The 15133-nt window shown below is 44.6% G+C and overlaps 2 protein-coding genes across 2 annotated transcripts in view; one reads left to right on the plus strand and one right to left on the minus strand.

The window, feature by feature from the left end:
• CAB39L (calcium binding protein 39 like) overlaps nt 1-5052 on the minus strand; it is a 63605-nt gene extending 58553 nt beyond the window's left edge. The window contains exon 1 of the mRNA XM_030468013.1: nt 4992-5052. The gene's annotated coding sequence lies outside the window, so the exon portion shown is untranslated. The remainder of the gene's footprint in view (nt 1-4991) is intronic.
• Nucleotides 5053-5533: 481 nt separating this feature from the next.
• LOC103535575 (SET domain bifurcated histone lysine methyltransferase 2) overlaps nt 5534-15133 on the plus strand; it is a 44647-nt gene continuing 35047 nt past the window's right edge. Inside the window, exons 1-6 of the mRNA XM_030460139.1 lie at nt 5534-6215; nt 7704-7763; nt 10092-10214; nt 11585-11650; nt 12179-12281; nt 12980-13546. Coding sequence (XP_030315999.1) covers nt 6200-6215; nt 7704-7763; nt 10092-10214; nt 11585-11650; nt 12179-12281; nt 12980-13546 — 935 coding nt within the window. The 5' untranslated portion in view covers nt 5534-6199. The remainder of the gene's footprint in view (nt 6216-7703; nt 7764-10091; nt 10215-11584; nt 11651-12178; nt 12282-12979; nt 13547-15133) is intronic.

Genomic DNA, 15133 nt, shown 5'->3' on the forward strand with positions numbered 1-15133 from the left:
GGATCTCAGGCCCTTTCAAGTGCAACTGTAATCACAGGCTTTCAGATCTTGTTCATTTGTCCATCTCACACAAAATTAGAGGACCCACTTTTATGTCTTGACCCGTGTATTGTGGTGGGACTGTGGCACAGCAAAGACAATGCATGCTCCTTGACCTAGTCCAGCATAACCTAACATTTAAACCAATCCTTTTTTTTTGTGTTCATGCAATTGTCTGGAATCTATTTTGGCAATGAATACTGAGACTGCAAGGCAGAAACATAGGTAAAAATGAAAATGTTTCTACTACATAAACAGTCTATAGATGGAATCCATTATATTACCAGTCTCCAAATGCAGACCTTGAAGGATATGCCAGCTAGTGGATGGTTAAGAGTTCCAGCATATTGGGCCACACTCCAAAACCCTCAAGCCAGTTGGTAATTAACAGACATCCACGTCCTCCACATGAAAGAAGTCTATTGTTTAAAGAGTGACACAAATTTTTCCTTTCCTTTTCATAGCCAGTCTCTGCCTGTGTTTTAAAATTCCCTTAGGACCATAACAGTCTATGATTTTAGAAGCTCCACTGCTCAAATAGACAACTTGTTTGACTTTCAGTTGCCAGGAATGCAAACATGTGTACATCACAGGTAGGACAAAATAATTTTAGAGGCTTCTCAGAGAACCCAAGTATCTTTTATTTGATTTAATAGCTGGAAAAATTAATATCCAAAAAACCTAATTGAAACCCACCATCTGCAACAGCAGCAGAATTACAAAACACAGTAACAAAAGATACTGAGGGCCTGTAAATAGGGAATATTAATTGGTGTCATCATAAATAATGATGCATTACAGGAAAACTTCTAATGTAAACCAAAGGATGCCCCACTGAATATGCTTTGTGAAGAAGTAATGAACTGTATGAAATTACCTGTTCTCTGATCTGTTACCTAACTCAAGGTAAATTAGATGTTACAAAATCAAAGAGTACACATGAAGCATACTTGAATTAATGAATGTAGTAAATGAGAACATCATGTTAAAGTTGCATTTTGAATGAACGAAGTGTGGACACATCTATAAGGGTGTGAGTTAAATCACTAGGGTAACAGGGAGGATGTGGCAGAAAAGGAGCTGGTAAAAATACTCAATTGATATGAAGATATTATTAGAGTCAATAAAACAAAGAGACAAAACTATCAAAAGAGGACAATAAGCTAAATGAGAACTAGATAACATTTTCTGAAGCCTGTGGCTTTCGAAAGTCTATACTTTGACTGCTTTTCTTTTTTCTGGAGTCTGGCATGTCTCTGTACCTCACCCAAGCCTACCTGGCCATATGAGGATAAACCCAAATCCCCACTGCTTTCAAGATGATAACAACATCCACAGGGAACTGGAGGAGACAGTTCTGTTTGGACCATCATCTCCTCCCACTCAAAAGGAGCCATTTGCAGTCTGCCTGTCTATGCAGTCCTTCATCAGAAGTCTCTAAAAATATGACCAGAACTATGTAACACAGAAGCTTAATTCAGCAGCTCAATCAACAGCACCATTCACTAGGACAATCAGCCCTTTAATTGTCACCCAAAGCGAGGTGCTAGCAAAAATGGAAGGGGTTGTCCTCACCTTTAGATGCAGTCAGTCAGCCCAGGTCTAGATTGCAGAAGGTGCTGGGAGAGCCCCAAGGTGAGTCCCCTGCTGCTGGAGGAGTGCTGTGGGCAGGTTACTCGGATGCCAGATCAGCAGTGCTCTGAGTGTCTGCCACAAGCTCAGGAAGAGCTGAGCTTATTGGCTGGCTCACTGGCAGAATTCACAGCTCTGTTGCAGAAAGCCTAACTTCCAGCTCCACATAAAAGCAAACCCTAGGAAATTCAGGTGTGTTTCAAAACTGACTCTAAATCATTAATCTTTGTTTAAAGAAAAATGTGTTTCCCAGTCGCTTTGCTTCAAATAGCAAGCAAATTGTATTGCTAATTTCTCTTTTGTCTGAGAGGCATGCAGTCACGTGCCTTCAGCTTCTTCCATCGCTCCCAGTTGCTAATAAAAGCTTTTGAGTGCTCCCAACACTTCATAGGGAATAACACAGATTACACCAGTGTTAGCTCTTCACTTCACGTCCTCTGCATCCACTTCCTAAAATCACAGAATAATCTGGGTTGGAAGGGACCTTAAAGGGGAAGGGTTCCAACCCTCCAGCATGGGCAGGGACACCTCCCACCAGACCAGGTTGCTCAAGGCCCCATCCAACCTGGCCTTGAACACTGCCAGGGAGGGGGCAACCACAGCTTCCCTGGGCAACCTGTGCCAGTGTCTCACCACCTTCAAATGATTTCTTCCTGTATATATAGGAATACAGAAAACTGCATTTTAGAGGCTGACTGACTTAAAACACTTCTATACTGCCAAGTGCCGGGTCCTGCACTTTGGCCACAACAACCCCAAGCAGTGCTACAGGCTGGGGACAGAGTGGCTGAGAGCAGCCAGGCAGAAAGGGACCTGGGAGTCTGGATTGACAGGAAGCTGAACATGAGCCAGCAGTGTGCCCAGGTGGCCAAGAAGGCCAATGGCATCCTGGCCTGCGTCAGGAACAGTGTGGCCAGCAGGTCCAAGGAAGTGATTCTGCCCCTGTACTCAGCCCTGGTGAGGCCACACCTCGAGTACTGTGTCCAGTTCTGGGCCCCTCAGTTCAGGAAGGATATCGAGGTCCTGGAGAGGGTCCAAAGGAGGGCAACCAGGATGGTGAAGGGACTCGAGCACAGATCCTATGAGGAGAGGCTGAGGGAGCTGGGGGTGTTCAGCTTGGAGAAGAGGAGGCTCAGGGGAGACCTCATCACTCTCTACAACTCCCTGACAGGAGAGGGTAGCCAGGGGGGGGTTGGTCTCTTTTCCCAGGCAGCCCTCAGTAAGACAAGAGGACATGGTCTTAAGTTGTGCCAGGGGAAGTTTAGGTTGGATATTAGAAAGAATTTCTTTACCGAGATGTTGATCAGACATTGGAATGGGCTGCCCAGGGAAGTAGTGGATTCTCTGTCCCTGGAGATACTTAAAAAAAGACTGGATGTGGCACTCAGTGCCATGGTCTGGTAACTGCAGCAGTAGTAGTTCAAGGGTTGGACTTGATGATCTCTGAGGTCCCTTCCAACCCAGCCAATTCTATGATTCTATATTTGTGTGAATTCTGCAAAAGCCTGACTTCAATCAGTCCTACATTTTGTTTTAGTGGACTCCTCACATACATCTCCAGGTCAGCCTTGGCACTTCCCTGCTCCCTTCCCTGGGGCTGGGTCTCTCTCTGTCAGTGCCCACCACAGCAGTGCCCTCTGACAGGCACCAGGCTAAAGACCCCACTGTGGCACCTGCAATAAGCAAAGGGGCTGCACTCCTCAGTGCTGCAGGACAAGGACACTGACTGCTCCCCATTAAAACCATCACTGGGGGGCAGATTCCCAATACTCACGTTTCAGTGAACTGGGAGAGGGGTCACCTGCTGCTTGTGACCATGAAGCATACGGCAACTTCATAATCACCAAACCCCAACCATTTCCTAACCCTATCAGGCAAGCAGAAATTTACAATCAGGTTATCCACCCATAAATACAATTATTTAACAACACTCATTGTGTATGAAATTAATATGCAATCCCCCTGTCAGTGATTAATGTTTACCACAGTTTCAAAGCATGCAGGCAAACACAGAAAGCCTTTTAGGAGATGCTTAAGGAAAACTTTACGAGGAAATATTTTTAATAACTTCTAATTAATACAATGACTATGATGCTGGGCTTCATCTTCTTTGTATTTGGTATATCATTCATGTACAATGAAACACAAGTGTTTCATAACTCTCAGTATTCGCTTGCTCCTGTCTTAGTATTTCAGTAGAATGAAATTACTTAATCTGCAATTGTCACCTTTTAATGCTGTGTATTCCATAAGCAAGAAATGCTTGTGCTTAATTTTAAAATAAACTATCATAGAAGTCCCCCTTTTTAAAACATAAATCACTCTTTTTAATACATTGTCAGCATGTTAGTGGCGTTGAGCCACCCTGGTAACAACGTTACTGTTAAGTTGTCTTATTTTAAATTGTTTACTGTAAAGTTGTCTCATTTCTCTCTGTAGACTTAGGTGGTACTCATGGGCTAACCACCAAACTTCAGTCAGAATTGAATCATAGAATTGGCTGGGTTGGAAGGGACCTCAGAGATCATCGAGTTGTGGTTGCTAGACCATGGCACTGAGTGCCACATCCAGTCTCTTTTTAAATATCTCCAGGGATGGAGAATCCACTACTTCCCTGGGCAGCCCATTCCAATGTCTGATCACTCTCTCCGTAAAGAAATTCTTTCTAATATCCAACCTAAACCTCCCCTGGCACAACTGGTCAGAGATGTAAGCATGCCTAAACATATAAAAGTACAAAGTAAATGCTGAGTATCAAAATCTCCTAAGTCTTCAAAGGGAAAAGGCAGTGGCCAGCAGTGGAACTTATTCATTCACTCACCAAAATTTGGTAGCCTGGAATCAAAGTCCCACACGCCTCTCAGTAACTTGCTCTTCTCTCCTGCTAGCAACCTGTGTGCCTGCAGCCCCACTGAGCTCAGCCAGCTGCCTGGAACTCTCCAGCCAAGACACCTTCCTTCCCTCAGGGGCCTCGCCACTGGAATAGGCTGCCAAGCGAGGTGGCTGAGCCACCATCCCTAGACGTGTTTACTGGCCGTTTGGATGTGCTGTTCTGGGGCTACGATTTAGGGGAGAAGTGTATGTAGAGTAGTGATGATGCTTGGACTCTGTAACCCAAAGGGTCTTTTCCAACCTGAAAAACTCTATGAACTGCCCGGGGATACCAGGCCCTATGCGGGAAGCCCGACAGGACTGGGGGTCACCGCAGGCTGCCTCATCCCGCACCACACTGAGAGACGACATCCCCCAGCTACTCAGATCGGCGGGGGGGGTTGCCCGCAAGGCTCAAAGCAGCGGTCGGGGCCATCCCCGCGGCTTACCCAAGCGGATCAGCCCCTTTCCCCCTCGCCATCCCAGGCCGAGCAGTGCCGCGCCAAGACAGCAGCAACCTCCGAACGCCGCCTCCCCATCACCACCACCACCACCTCCTCAGGGCTACGACACCGCCCCGCCCCAAGATGGCGGACGCACCGCCTCCCCCGCGGCTCCGCCCCCGCCGTCCCCCGCCCCGCCCCTCTCCGGCGCAGCCCCACTGGCTCCCCTGCCGCAGCCAATAGCAAGAAAGGAAAAGTGAGCGTCCCGCCTCCTGCGCCCCGCTATTGGCTGTCTATGGGCTCGGCCCCGCCCCGCGCCTGCGTAGTAGCGAGAAAGCTCCGGCGCCAGGCCATAACCCGGAAGGTTCCTCGCCCAATCATCATGGACGCCCTTATCCCACCTCTGCGCCGCTCGGCTCTGCGCATGCGCATCCGCAAAACCGGTGGAGAGTAGAGAAGGGACGTGTGGTGCTCCTGCGCATGCGCAGTGCTCCCTGTGGTGGCGGGGAGGTGGCCTCGCACATGACAGGAGGCGTGTACGGAAAGCGCCCCCTGGCGGGTGGCGGACCCGTTTCAGTGCGCGCTCCGGTACCGGGCAGGCTCAGTGCTGCCGGCCCGGCCCGGCCCTGCGCCGCCCCCAGGTACTGGCAAGCTGGGGCGGGCTGGGGGGTGGCGGCGAAGGAGGAGAAGAAGGAGGGCGACGAGTCGGAGCCCGGCTCGTGGCTCCTTCGGGGCTGCGCCGTTGGTTAGCAAAGCCGCATGGGACCGTCCGGGGCCCCTTCATCCGGTACCGGGAGTCGGCCCGGCACCCCCTCCCCGCCACCGGGGAACGCGGGCCTGAGGGTGTCCCGGGGGTCTGGGTCACCGCCGCGCCTCAGCGGGTCCCTCTGACAGCGCCGCATCACCTGAATCCTTTGCCCCTTTCCGCTCTTTCCTCCCCAGGTGAGCTGAGAGGGGAAGGGGCTTGGGGGGCGACTGGACCAGCGTCCCTCCCCCACTCCTCCCCTGCCAGCCGCTCGCCCCATGTCGGGCGTTGGCGAGCGCCGGTGCGGCCCTCGTAGCCTGAGAGGCAGCCCGGGCCCCGGCCGCAAGGTCCCGGCCCTCGCTCCGCAGCCTTTCCGGAGGACGCACCGCGCTCCCACTGCCCCCGAGCTCCGCGCCGGTGATACCCCCGGGAGTGCTGCAGCCCCCCCGCACTACAGCCGCCCCAGAAGATGGAAGAGAAAAAAAGTAAGCCATAAAAAAACCCAAAACTAAAACAAAACTAAAAAAACCCCAAACCAACACTGTTCATTTTACCTAGTGAGCCAACTGGCGTTTCTGTGACAGATTGAATGGAAATGTTTTTTTTCTGTTAGAGAGTAGAAAAAATTAAGTAGCTAGCTTAAAAAGTAAGGTGTGTTCTCTTGAGTCCGTGAGTGGTGATGGAAGTTGCAGGCTGGCGAGCTGGGCAGGGAGAAGTTCAGTGAATTACAACAAGGGCAAGTGTAGAGCCTTGCATCTGGGAAGGAGCAACCCCCGGTACCAGTGCTGGGGACTGAGGTGTTGGAGAGCAGCAAAGGGAAAGGGACCTGGGCGTCCTGGAGCACAGGGTGACCGTGAGTCAGCAATGTGCCCTTGTGGCCGAGAAGGCCAATGGCATCCTGGGGTGCATTAAAGGGAGAGGTGGTTAGGAGGTCGAGAGGGGTTCTTCTTCCCCTATACTTTGTCCAGGTGAGGCTGCATCTGGAATATTGTGTCCAGTTCTAGGTCGTTCAGTCCCTGAAGGACAGGGAACTGCTTGAAAGAGTCCAGCACACAGCGACCAAGGTGATTAAGGGTGTGGAACATCTCCCTTACGAGGAAAGGCTGAGGGAGTGGGGCTCTTCAGCTTGGAGGAGAATGAGGGGTGATCTCATTCATGTTTATAAATATGTAAAGGGAGAGAACCAGGAAGATGGAACCAGGCCCTTCTCAGTTATGACCAGTGACAGGACAAGGGCCAATGGGTACAAGCTGGAGTTTAGGAGTTTCCACATAAATATAAGGAAAAAAATTTTCATTGTGAGGGTGACAGAGCACTGGCACAGGCTGCCCAGGGAGGTTGTGGAGTCTCCTTCCCTGGAGACATTCAAAGCCCACCTGGACATGTTCCTGTGTGACCTGCTGTAGGTGACCCTGCTCTGGCAGGGGTGTTGGACTCAGTGATCTCTCCAGGTCCTTCCTAACCCCTAGCTTTCTGTGATTCAGTGTTGTTGAAGACTGCTGCCTTACTTATTGTTTTCCCACTGAAGATATCTTGCATCTGTTGAGACACTAATTCAGTGATTCTTTACCTAAAAAGCCTTCATTTTTTTCCTGAGTAAATTAGGTTATTTGCAGTACTGCTATAGTGACAACAGTAATATAAAAAAAAAGAGTTAATAAAAGTGGGGATTATGTAGGCTTGGCTGAATATGCTGGAAAATGAGGGCAGTCTCGTGACAGCTTCATGCTTGAGGGATACCGAGAAATGACATACATAAAAAAAAATCCTTGCACAGCTTGTTTTGTTTAATTTTTTTTCCAGTTGGGTCTTGACAAGATGTGGGACAGTTGTTTCATTGCAGTGCTTTCTCACAGTGCCCTCACTGATGCCTGCTGTAGTATTTACTTGTGTAAATTTTGAATAATGAAGCAGATATAACTATTTCAGTTTATCACCTGATCTCTTACTTGTCCATTCTACACCTCTTGCAGTGCTGTACGAGTGCTCTGAAGTGGAGAACCTTACCAGTTCCAGAGTGGAGAGTTCTGAAGGTAGTATAATTTGGATTTCTGGAGGGAAAAGCAAAAGTATTATATAATTGGCACCACTTTTGTTGTGAAAATGATAATGAGAAGACAGTAGTTTTGCCTTTTATGGTGTACGTGTGAGATGTTAGTCAGCAGCACTACAGGTCCTTCACAGGATATGTACCTAAATATTTCTTCTGGTAGTTGGCATAAGTAGCCCTGGCTTTGGCTGCTTGTTTCTTGCTCTAGCAGCATTCCCCTCTGTGATTCTGAAAAAAGGAGACACATGGCCACAAGAGTCCTGTAGAGGGAACAGAAAATCCCTCCAGAGGTAATGGCCTCAGCCAGGTTTAGAACTTGTGCTGCCAGATGTCAGTCTGCAGCCTGAGTCATCAGGTGGTGAGATCATTGTGACTGCTGGCAAGGTAGGTGCATTCTGTGTCTGTTCATTCTGTTTTCTTGGCTGGGGTTGATAATAACACCACTAACACTGGAGAGGAAATCAGTGATGTGGACATGTGTCCTTTTTTGAAATTAAAATTATACTCTGAACTTTGTATGAGATCTTTGCTTCTCCATGCAAAACCCAAGTTTTTGCTGCCAAAGTTTTGGGGCACCCCAGTGAGAGAATCATAGAATCATAGAATTGGCTGGGTTGGAAGGGACCTCAGAGATCATCAAGTCCAACCCTTGATCCACTACTGCTGCAGTTACGAGACCATGGCACTGAGTGCCACATCCAGTCTCTTTTTAAATATCTCCAGGGATGGAGAATCCACTACTTCCCTGGGCAGCCCATTCCAATGTCTGATCACCCTCTCCGTAAAGAAATTCTTTCTAATATCCAACCTAAACCTCCCCTGGCACAACTTGAGACCATAAATTTTAGAATTCGTGGGGGAACAAAAAATAACTGAAGAACTGGAAAATAACTGGAGAAGCATCTCCAAGGTGAGTGAGTGGTTTGAGCATTACTTGCAGTAGTGTGTATTTTATTTCCTTTTAGCCTGTGCAAGATTATAATTAATGACCCAGAAATGAAAAAGTGTCCAGTTGCCCATCCTCTGAAGTAAACTATCCATCAGTGCTGTCCTGACTTAGTAAGTCTATAGAAATATCTAAACAGATGAGAAATGACGACAGCAGTTCCATCTGTGGTGATGGAACTTCTGACTAGAATTCCTGAATGTGTATTTTTTAAACATGGATAATATACTTATTTCTCAGTATTTTAAATTTGTGATACTGTAATGCACAGCAGAAGGATGGGAATGACACAGGGCAGATGTTGTCTCTACAAGCCAGGTTTCCAAAAAGTGTTGTGGGCATTTTTTGTAATAGGATTTTGACCTTTGCACACTTTTTCTTTAAATTCCTGTAATATAAAAGCTCATAGGATTATGGTTGGTGCCAGATCAGTTGTTTAACAACATAATTTTAACATTCTTTGTTGATATATTGCATATTATGCTCTTGGATGCTGGTGGCATAAGCAGCTGGGATTGAGATGGCAAAATATTGTTACTTTCTTCACTGCTGTCATGATGCCTTTGAGAATAACCATAGACTCTCTACTGCCATAGCATTGCTTAGGTTCAGGTGTTTTGGGCAGCAGAAGTCAAAAATGAAGGAAATACTTTTTTGCTAGCCATACAAGAATGCAAAATTTCATGACTGTTGGGGAGGTGTCACCCGAGCACATTTGCCAACTGTGATTTGCTGTCTGAAAGTGTGGAATGTAAAGCTGGTATGGTGACAGTGGACTCTACCACTAGAAATGGTGTAAACAGATTTCCTTATTCTTTTGTTCCTGATTATTGAAGAAGAGAAACATTAACCCTGAGACAGGGCCTGTTCCCTTTTCTGGCACTGTCTGTTGACAGACTTGAGCAAATTCCCTTTTCAGAGTCTTTACCAAAGATGCACCACTAATGTCCAGTTAATTCAGCTGGAAATATTTGCCTGTGTCACTTAGATGTGTTTCAGTGGGGACAGTGAGACTAATATGATGGTGTTTGGAGAGTCTTCCACAGCAGCCTTTGTAGACAGGCTTGAAAATTTACTTGAAATTTTTGAATTTTAATTTACTTGAAATTTCTTTGCTTGAATTTACATCATGCACCATTTTCTGATGATGCCACTCCAGTTTGTTTGTCACTGTTTCACTTTCCTGGTTAGATTTAGGAATAGACTCCTGAAGGTTTAAGCCTGCAGAAGAAATCAGTTGTCCTGGCTGCTTTTTCAGAAGTGCCAAAGAAACAAGTGGGAGCTCTTGAAAAGCCCACTAGGAGCTACTTGTGGCTTTTAGACTTGGGAGCAGTGCAGGTTTTTAAACTGAAGTTTGCATTTCAGGTGATTTGAAGATGTTTTGGACACAACTGGGAGGTAGAAGAGTGGATGCCATATTTGAGCAGGTGCAAAATGTGCTCCTCTTGCTAAAGAAAAAGATCAAGAATGGAACTGCTACAAACCAAGGTTTGAAATCCTTGTAACCATTTTGCTGGACCGCAGGGCAGCTCTGGACTGGTTTGTGTGGGGCTGTGTGATACCTGCCATGGTTCAGATATCTCTGAATTTTAATTATTGAGTAGTTGACTTCTTTAAGCACTTTGAAAAAATATACCTGTTTTGGGGTTTTTTGGGTTTGTTTTTTTTTTTTTTTTATTAAGATAAAGCTAATAATTTTGGGTGCATTTTGCCATTTTTGTGTTTAGCCTGTATACTTTTTCAAAAAATGTGTTGCTTCTAAGCACATGGATTCTAAATGTTTATTCTTGAAGTAATAAAATAACTGCAGTGTCTTGTTTTCTTTATCATCAGAAGTTTTAGTTCAAGATCTAACGAACTGAGTGGTTTTGGAGTGGGATTATAGTCATAAAACTATTATGTCATATCAGAGACAGCATTATAACTTGGAACATAAATCAACAAATGTGACAGCAGTGCATTCAAAATTGTTCCTGTTTTAATGGAAATAAGTTCCCTTTATCTACATCAAAATCAGAAGTTCCAAAAGCTTGGAGCAGTACAGAGGTTTCTTTTTACTGGTTTAATTATAAAATAATTATAAAAATATTATTTCAAACAGATTCAGCTACACACTCTGCATTTGTACTGTTTTCTCTCTGTTGGTAATGCATTTTTTGCATACTCAAACTTGTACATTTTGATTCTTATTACAAAATATTACAGCAGTGCATAGGTAGAAGTTGAACTTGAATCCTCAGATGATACAGTGAACCTGAGACATAGTTTAATTTGATCTTTTCTTTGCTTTTTTCTGTAAAGATTTAGAACTAAAATATTAACATGGATTTTGCTGACATGTGTCAGCCACCATGTAATATTTTATTGCATGGGGTAGGAGGCTGAGACTGGTCTCCTCTTCATGGTGTTTTTACTATCTGAAGGCCATTTACACCAGTTTAGGTATAGTATTAATTTGGTATGCCAAGATACAGCCCTTCTTAGCAGAAAGATGACAAGTCTCATGACAAAATGAGGAGAGGAACTTACTCTAAATTGTGTTTGTCTACTAATGCCACTGGAGGCTACTGATTTATGTGGATTTGGAAACATTCCAGCAGCTTTCCAAAAGCTGGAGAATACTTGATGCTGATTCACAGCGATCAATATGAGCTGTAGTTTTATTGTAATTTGTATATGTGTCTCTTAAGGACTGTGGAGCAAAATGTTTCTGATCATATCAGTCTTGTGGTGCTCTAGATTAACATAGGAAACTAATATCTCTGGAGGACTTGCACCTTGTTTTCTCCATTATCATTGTCCCTATTATCATAACTTAAATTACACTTCCTATTTGTTTTGTTTTGGTTTTTGCATAGAATACTGGCAGGCCTGGACACTTGTGAATGAAGCTAACCTAGGTGATCTCTTAACCTTGACAAATGGTATGTACATCTTGGTTGTATTTATTTGGTATGTGGATTTAATGTCTTGTTTTACTCACCAGAAGCCTGTTTTTCCATTTCTCAGAGAAATCTGTATATATTCTGCATATATGTGTTGTCTTGGTGTACTGTGAAACCTACCTGAAAAATTTTAATGTGCAGGTCACCTGGTGGTCTGTAGGAGGTGATGAATCTTCATGATTTGTTTCTGCCTCAAGTTTGTCAATGCACACAAGTTTTTCCCCCTTGAGGAAGGGGAGGAAGAAGAGAAGCAGAGAACATGTGAGAGTGTTGTGTGTCAGCTCACTGGCACACCTATGTGCAAACACATGACTTTTCCATACGTTATGAAAAGCTCATTTTTTTAGTAGGGCTTTTGCTGGCACACTCTTTGTTAGCTGAGGTTCATAAAAATGCATAGTTTTTAAATGTCTTTTTACAATTATCTCTTCAGTAACAATTATCTCTTCAATTATAAATTGAAATGTGGATTGCTGAAGTTCTTGCTTGTGTTCAAATTTTTTTCAGTAAGTAATGTATTTGATGGAGATGACACACAGGAAACCAAGCCCAAACTGCAGCATCTTCTTACAGATGACAACGCTGCAAACACTGTAGAAGGTTCCTACAGGTCAGTGTAATTAATATTTTATTTCAGTTTCTTATTTGACATACTCCCTGGAGCATTTGAGAGAGATTGTAACCTCTTCACGTATTTCTAAGTTCAATGTTTTAAATCCAGATTTGAATCCTGCTAGTTTTCAAAGTGAAAATATTTTTAATGTGACTTGCATGGAAAACCTGAGGTCTTGAGTAGCTGTGTCTAATTTACCATGTGAGAAAATTGCAGAATAAAACAGAGCATTAGATTGTGAATAAAGATGCATGAGGATTACCACAATTAGCAGAGTTAGGAATTAATTATTTTTTAGTTCAATTCTCAGGCTTTCACAAATGACTGAATCTCAACCAGACACATGACTTAGGCTCTCTGGTTTTGGCCTCAGGAACTGATTTGGAAGATGGGGTTAAAGTTACCATTCTTTTTGGTTTGTTATTTTTAAATATAATTTCTCTGTTTTAGTATGTAAATTCTTTCTGGTAAGAAGCTGTTGGGGGTTTTTGTTTGTTAGTTTGTTTTTAAATGCTGCAGAATGTGTCTTCATGTCATGCTAGGATGGTAACGCAATGCAAACAGTAATTCAGTGAAACCCTTGGCCTTCTAGCAATGGGCTGTTTCTTCACTAATAATATTGAACCACTATAAAACTGTGCATTTTGCTGGTTTATCTAAGATGCTGCTCTTTTTTCTTTTTTTATTCCAAATAGCAAAAAGGAAGAGATGGAAGAAATGGGGCTGGGGAGTGAAGAAGCATCCAGTCAAATTCTCAATTTGCCTTTAAACCTGCAGTATCAGCACCACAAGTGTTCTAGTGCCTGTCTTGCCAACAGAGCAGTGGGCTCCTACAAGGGTGAAAATCCTCTTAAGATACCAATCCTGTTTCACTTCCAGAGACGCCATGCAAAAGCAGACTGCCTTTCAAAATCACTGGATGTGAGTTACAAAGCTCCTTGTGGTCGAAGTCTGAGAAGCTTCCAAGATGTGCAAAACTATCTTTTTGAGACAGAGTGCAATTTCTTATTTGTTGATCACTTCTCCTTCAACACATACGTGCTGTTGGGCAGGAACACTGTAAATCCTGAACCCCTTGTGTTTGAATTTGATATTAGCAATGGAGCTGAGTCTGTGCCCATTTCCTTCTGTAATGATCTTGACCGTGCAAGGTTACCTTATTTCAAATACCGGACAGCATCATGGCCACGTGGATATTACCTTAACAATTTCTCCAGCATCTTTGTTGATTCATGTGACTGCACAGACGGGTGCATTGATAGGTAGGTAGAAAAATCTTATCCAGGACAAGTGACCTGTGATGCCTCAGGGTGGTGGTGTAAGTGGGAAGTTGCACAGTGCCAAACAGTGCCAAATAACAAAGGACAATGCTGCTGGAATATCTGTGGTAATGGTCTTGTGCCATGCACCGTGTTGACTGGTCCCACTGTGTCTGTCTTCTCCAGAAGTTGAGTGCTCCTACCTGTCAGCCTCTGTTGCAGGGAAAAAAGTGATCAACAGGTGGATTATTGTGTTCCTTTCCTTCTCTTCCCAAGCTGGCTGTGCTTCTCATGGTGGAGCTGGCAAGCGTATCTCTTGTCTTTGGGAAAGGAGTGGGGAAAAGAGATTCATATGCCAGCACAGGAAGGCTCATTTTCCAGGCAGACAGGGAAAGATCCTGAATCACAACTTTCTGAATCAAATCTCCTGCAGCTGCTGCTGCTGTGGGATGGGATGAGACAGCCTGGAGATACTGCATCATCTGGATCTTCAAAGGTTACTGAGGGCAGAGGAAGAAACAACCTTGTTCACAATCTCTACATCCCATCCTTCCCCAGAACCTATGGAACCCTGTGGTCACAAAACACATTTGTGTTCTGAGCAGTTTAAATGGTGCTGCTCACAACTGTCTCTTTCTAAAGCTCAGTAACTCTGGGTTATGTATTACTCTGTGGGAACCTGCCACACACTTAACATGCTAATCTGGTAATAATTTTGTGCATTTTCTTGGAGAGAACAAATTTGATTTGTTCTCTGCATACTGGTGGTGTTTGGTGTTGAATCCATTTTGTGTTACAGATAGCTAGGGCAGCTGCATGTGCTGGTGTCCAGTGCAGTTGCCCATGACCCAACAAAACTTTGAAATCACACTATAATCATAGAATAGTTTGGATTGGAAGGGATTTTAAAGATCATCCCTGCATGGGCAGAGATACCTCCCATTGGATGGGGCTTTGAGCAACCTTGTCTAACCTGGCCTTGAACACTTCAGGAATGAGGCAGTCACAAGCTCTCTGGGCAACCTGTGCCAGTTTCCTACCACCCTTACACTAGAGTTTCTTCCTAATATCTAACTTACATCTGCCCTCTTCCATCTTAAAACCATTCCCCCTTGTCCTATCACTCACTATACACTCTTGAAAAAAGTCCCTCCCCCTTCAGGTACTGGGAGACTGCTAAAAGATCTCCTTGGAGCCTTCTCCAGGATGAACAACCCCAACTTGCTCATCCTGTCCTTCAGTAATGAAGCTTCAGTATTGGTAGGATGAGAGCATATTGCACTAGGGGAGGTTTAGATTGGTTATTAAAAGCAACTTCTTCACTGAAGGGGTTATCAAACACAGGAACAGGGAGGGGGTTGAATCACCATCCCTGGAGGTGTTTAAAAGACATTTAGAAACATGCTCAAAAACAGGGTTAGCCCAGACTCTACTGGTAGAGTTAGGTTAATGGTGGGACTTGATGATCTTAAAGATCTTTTCCAACCAAAATGATTTTAGGATTCTGTGGTTACTTAGTAGTTACTTAGTTTTATCTAAGGCACACAACATGCTGCTTCTTTACTCTAAACTTCTCCAAAAGCAGCAATG

Source organism: Calypte anna, chromosome 1, assembly GCF_003957555.1.
Source record: "Calypte anna isolate BGI_N300 chromosome 1, bCalAnn1_v1.p, whole genome shotgun sequence".
NCBI lineage: Eukaryota > Metazoa > Chordata > Aves > Apodiformes > Trochilidae > Calypte > Calypte anna.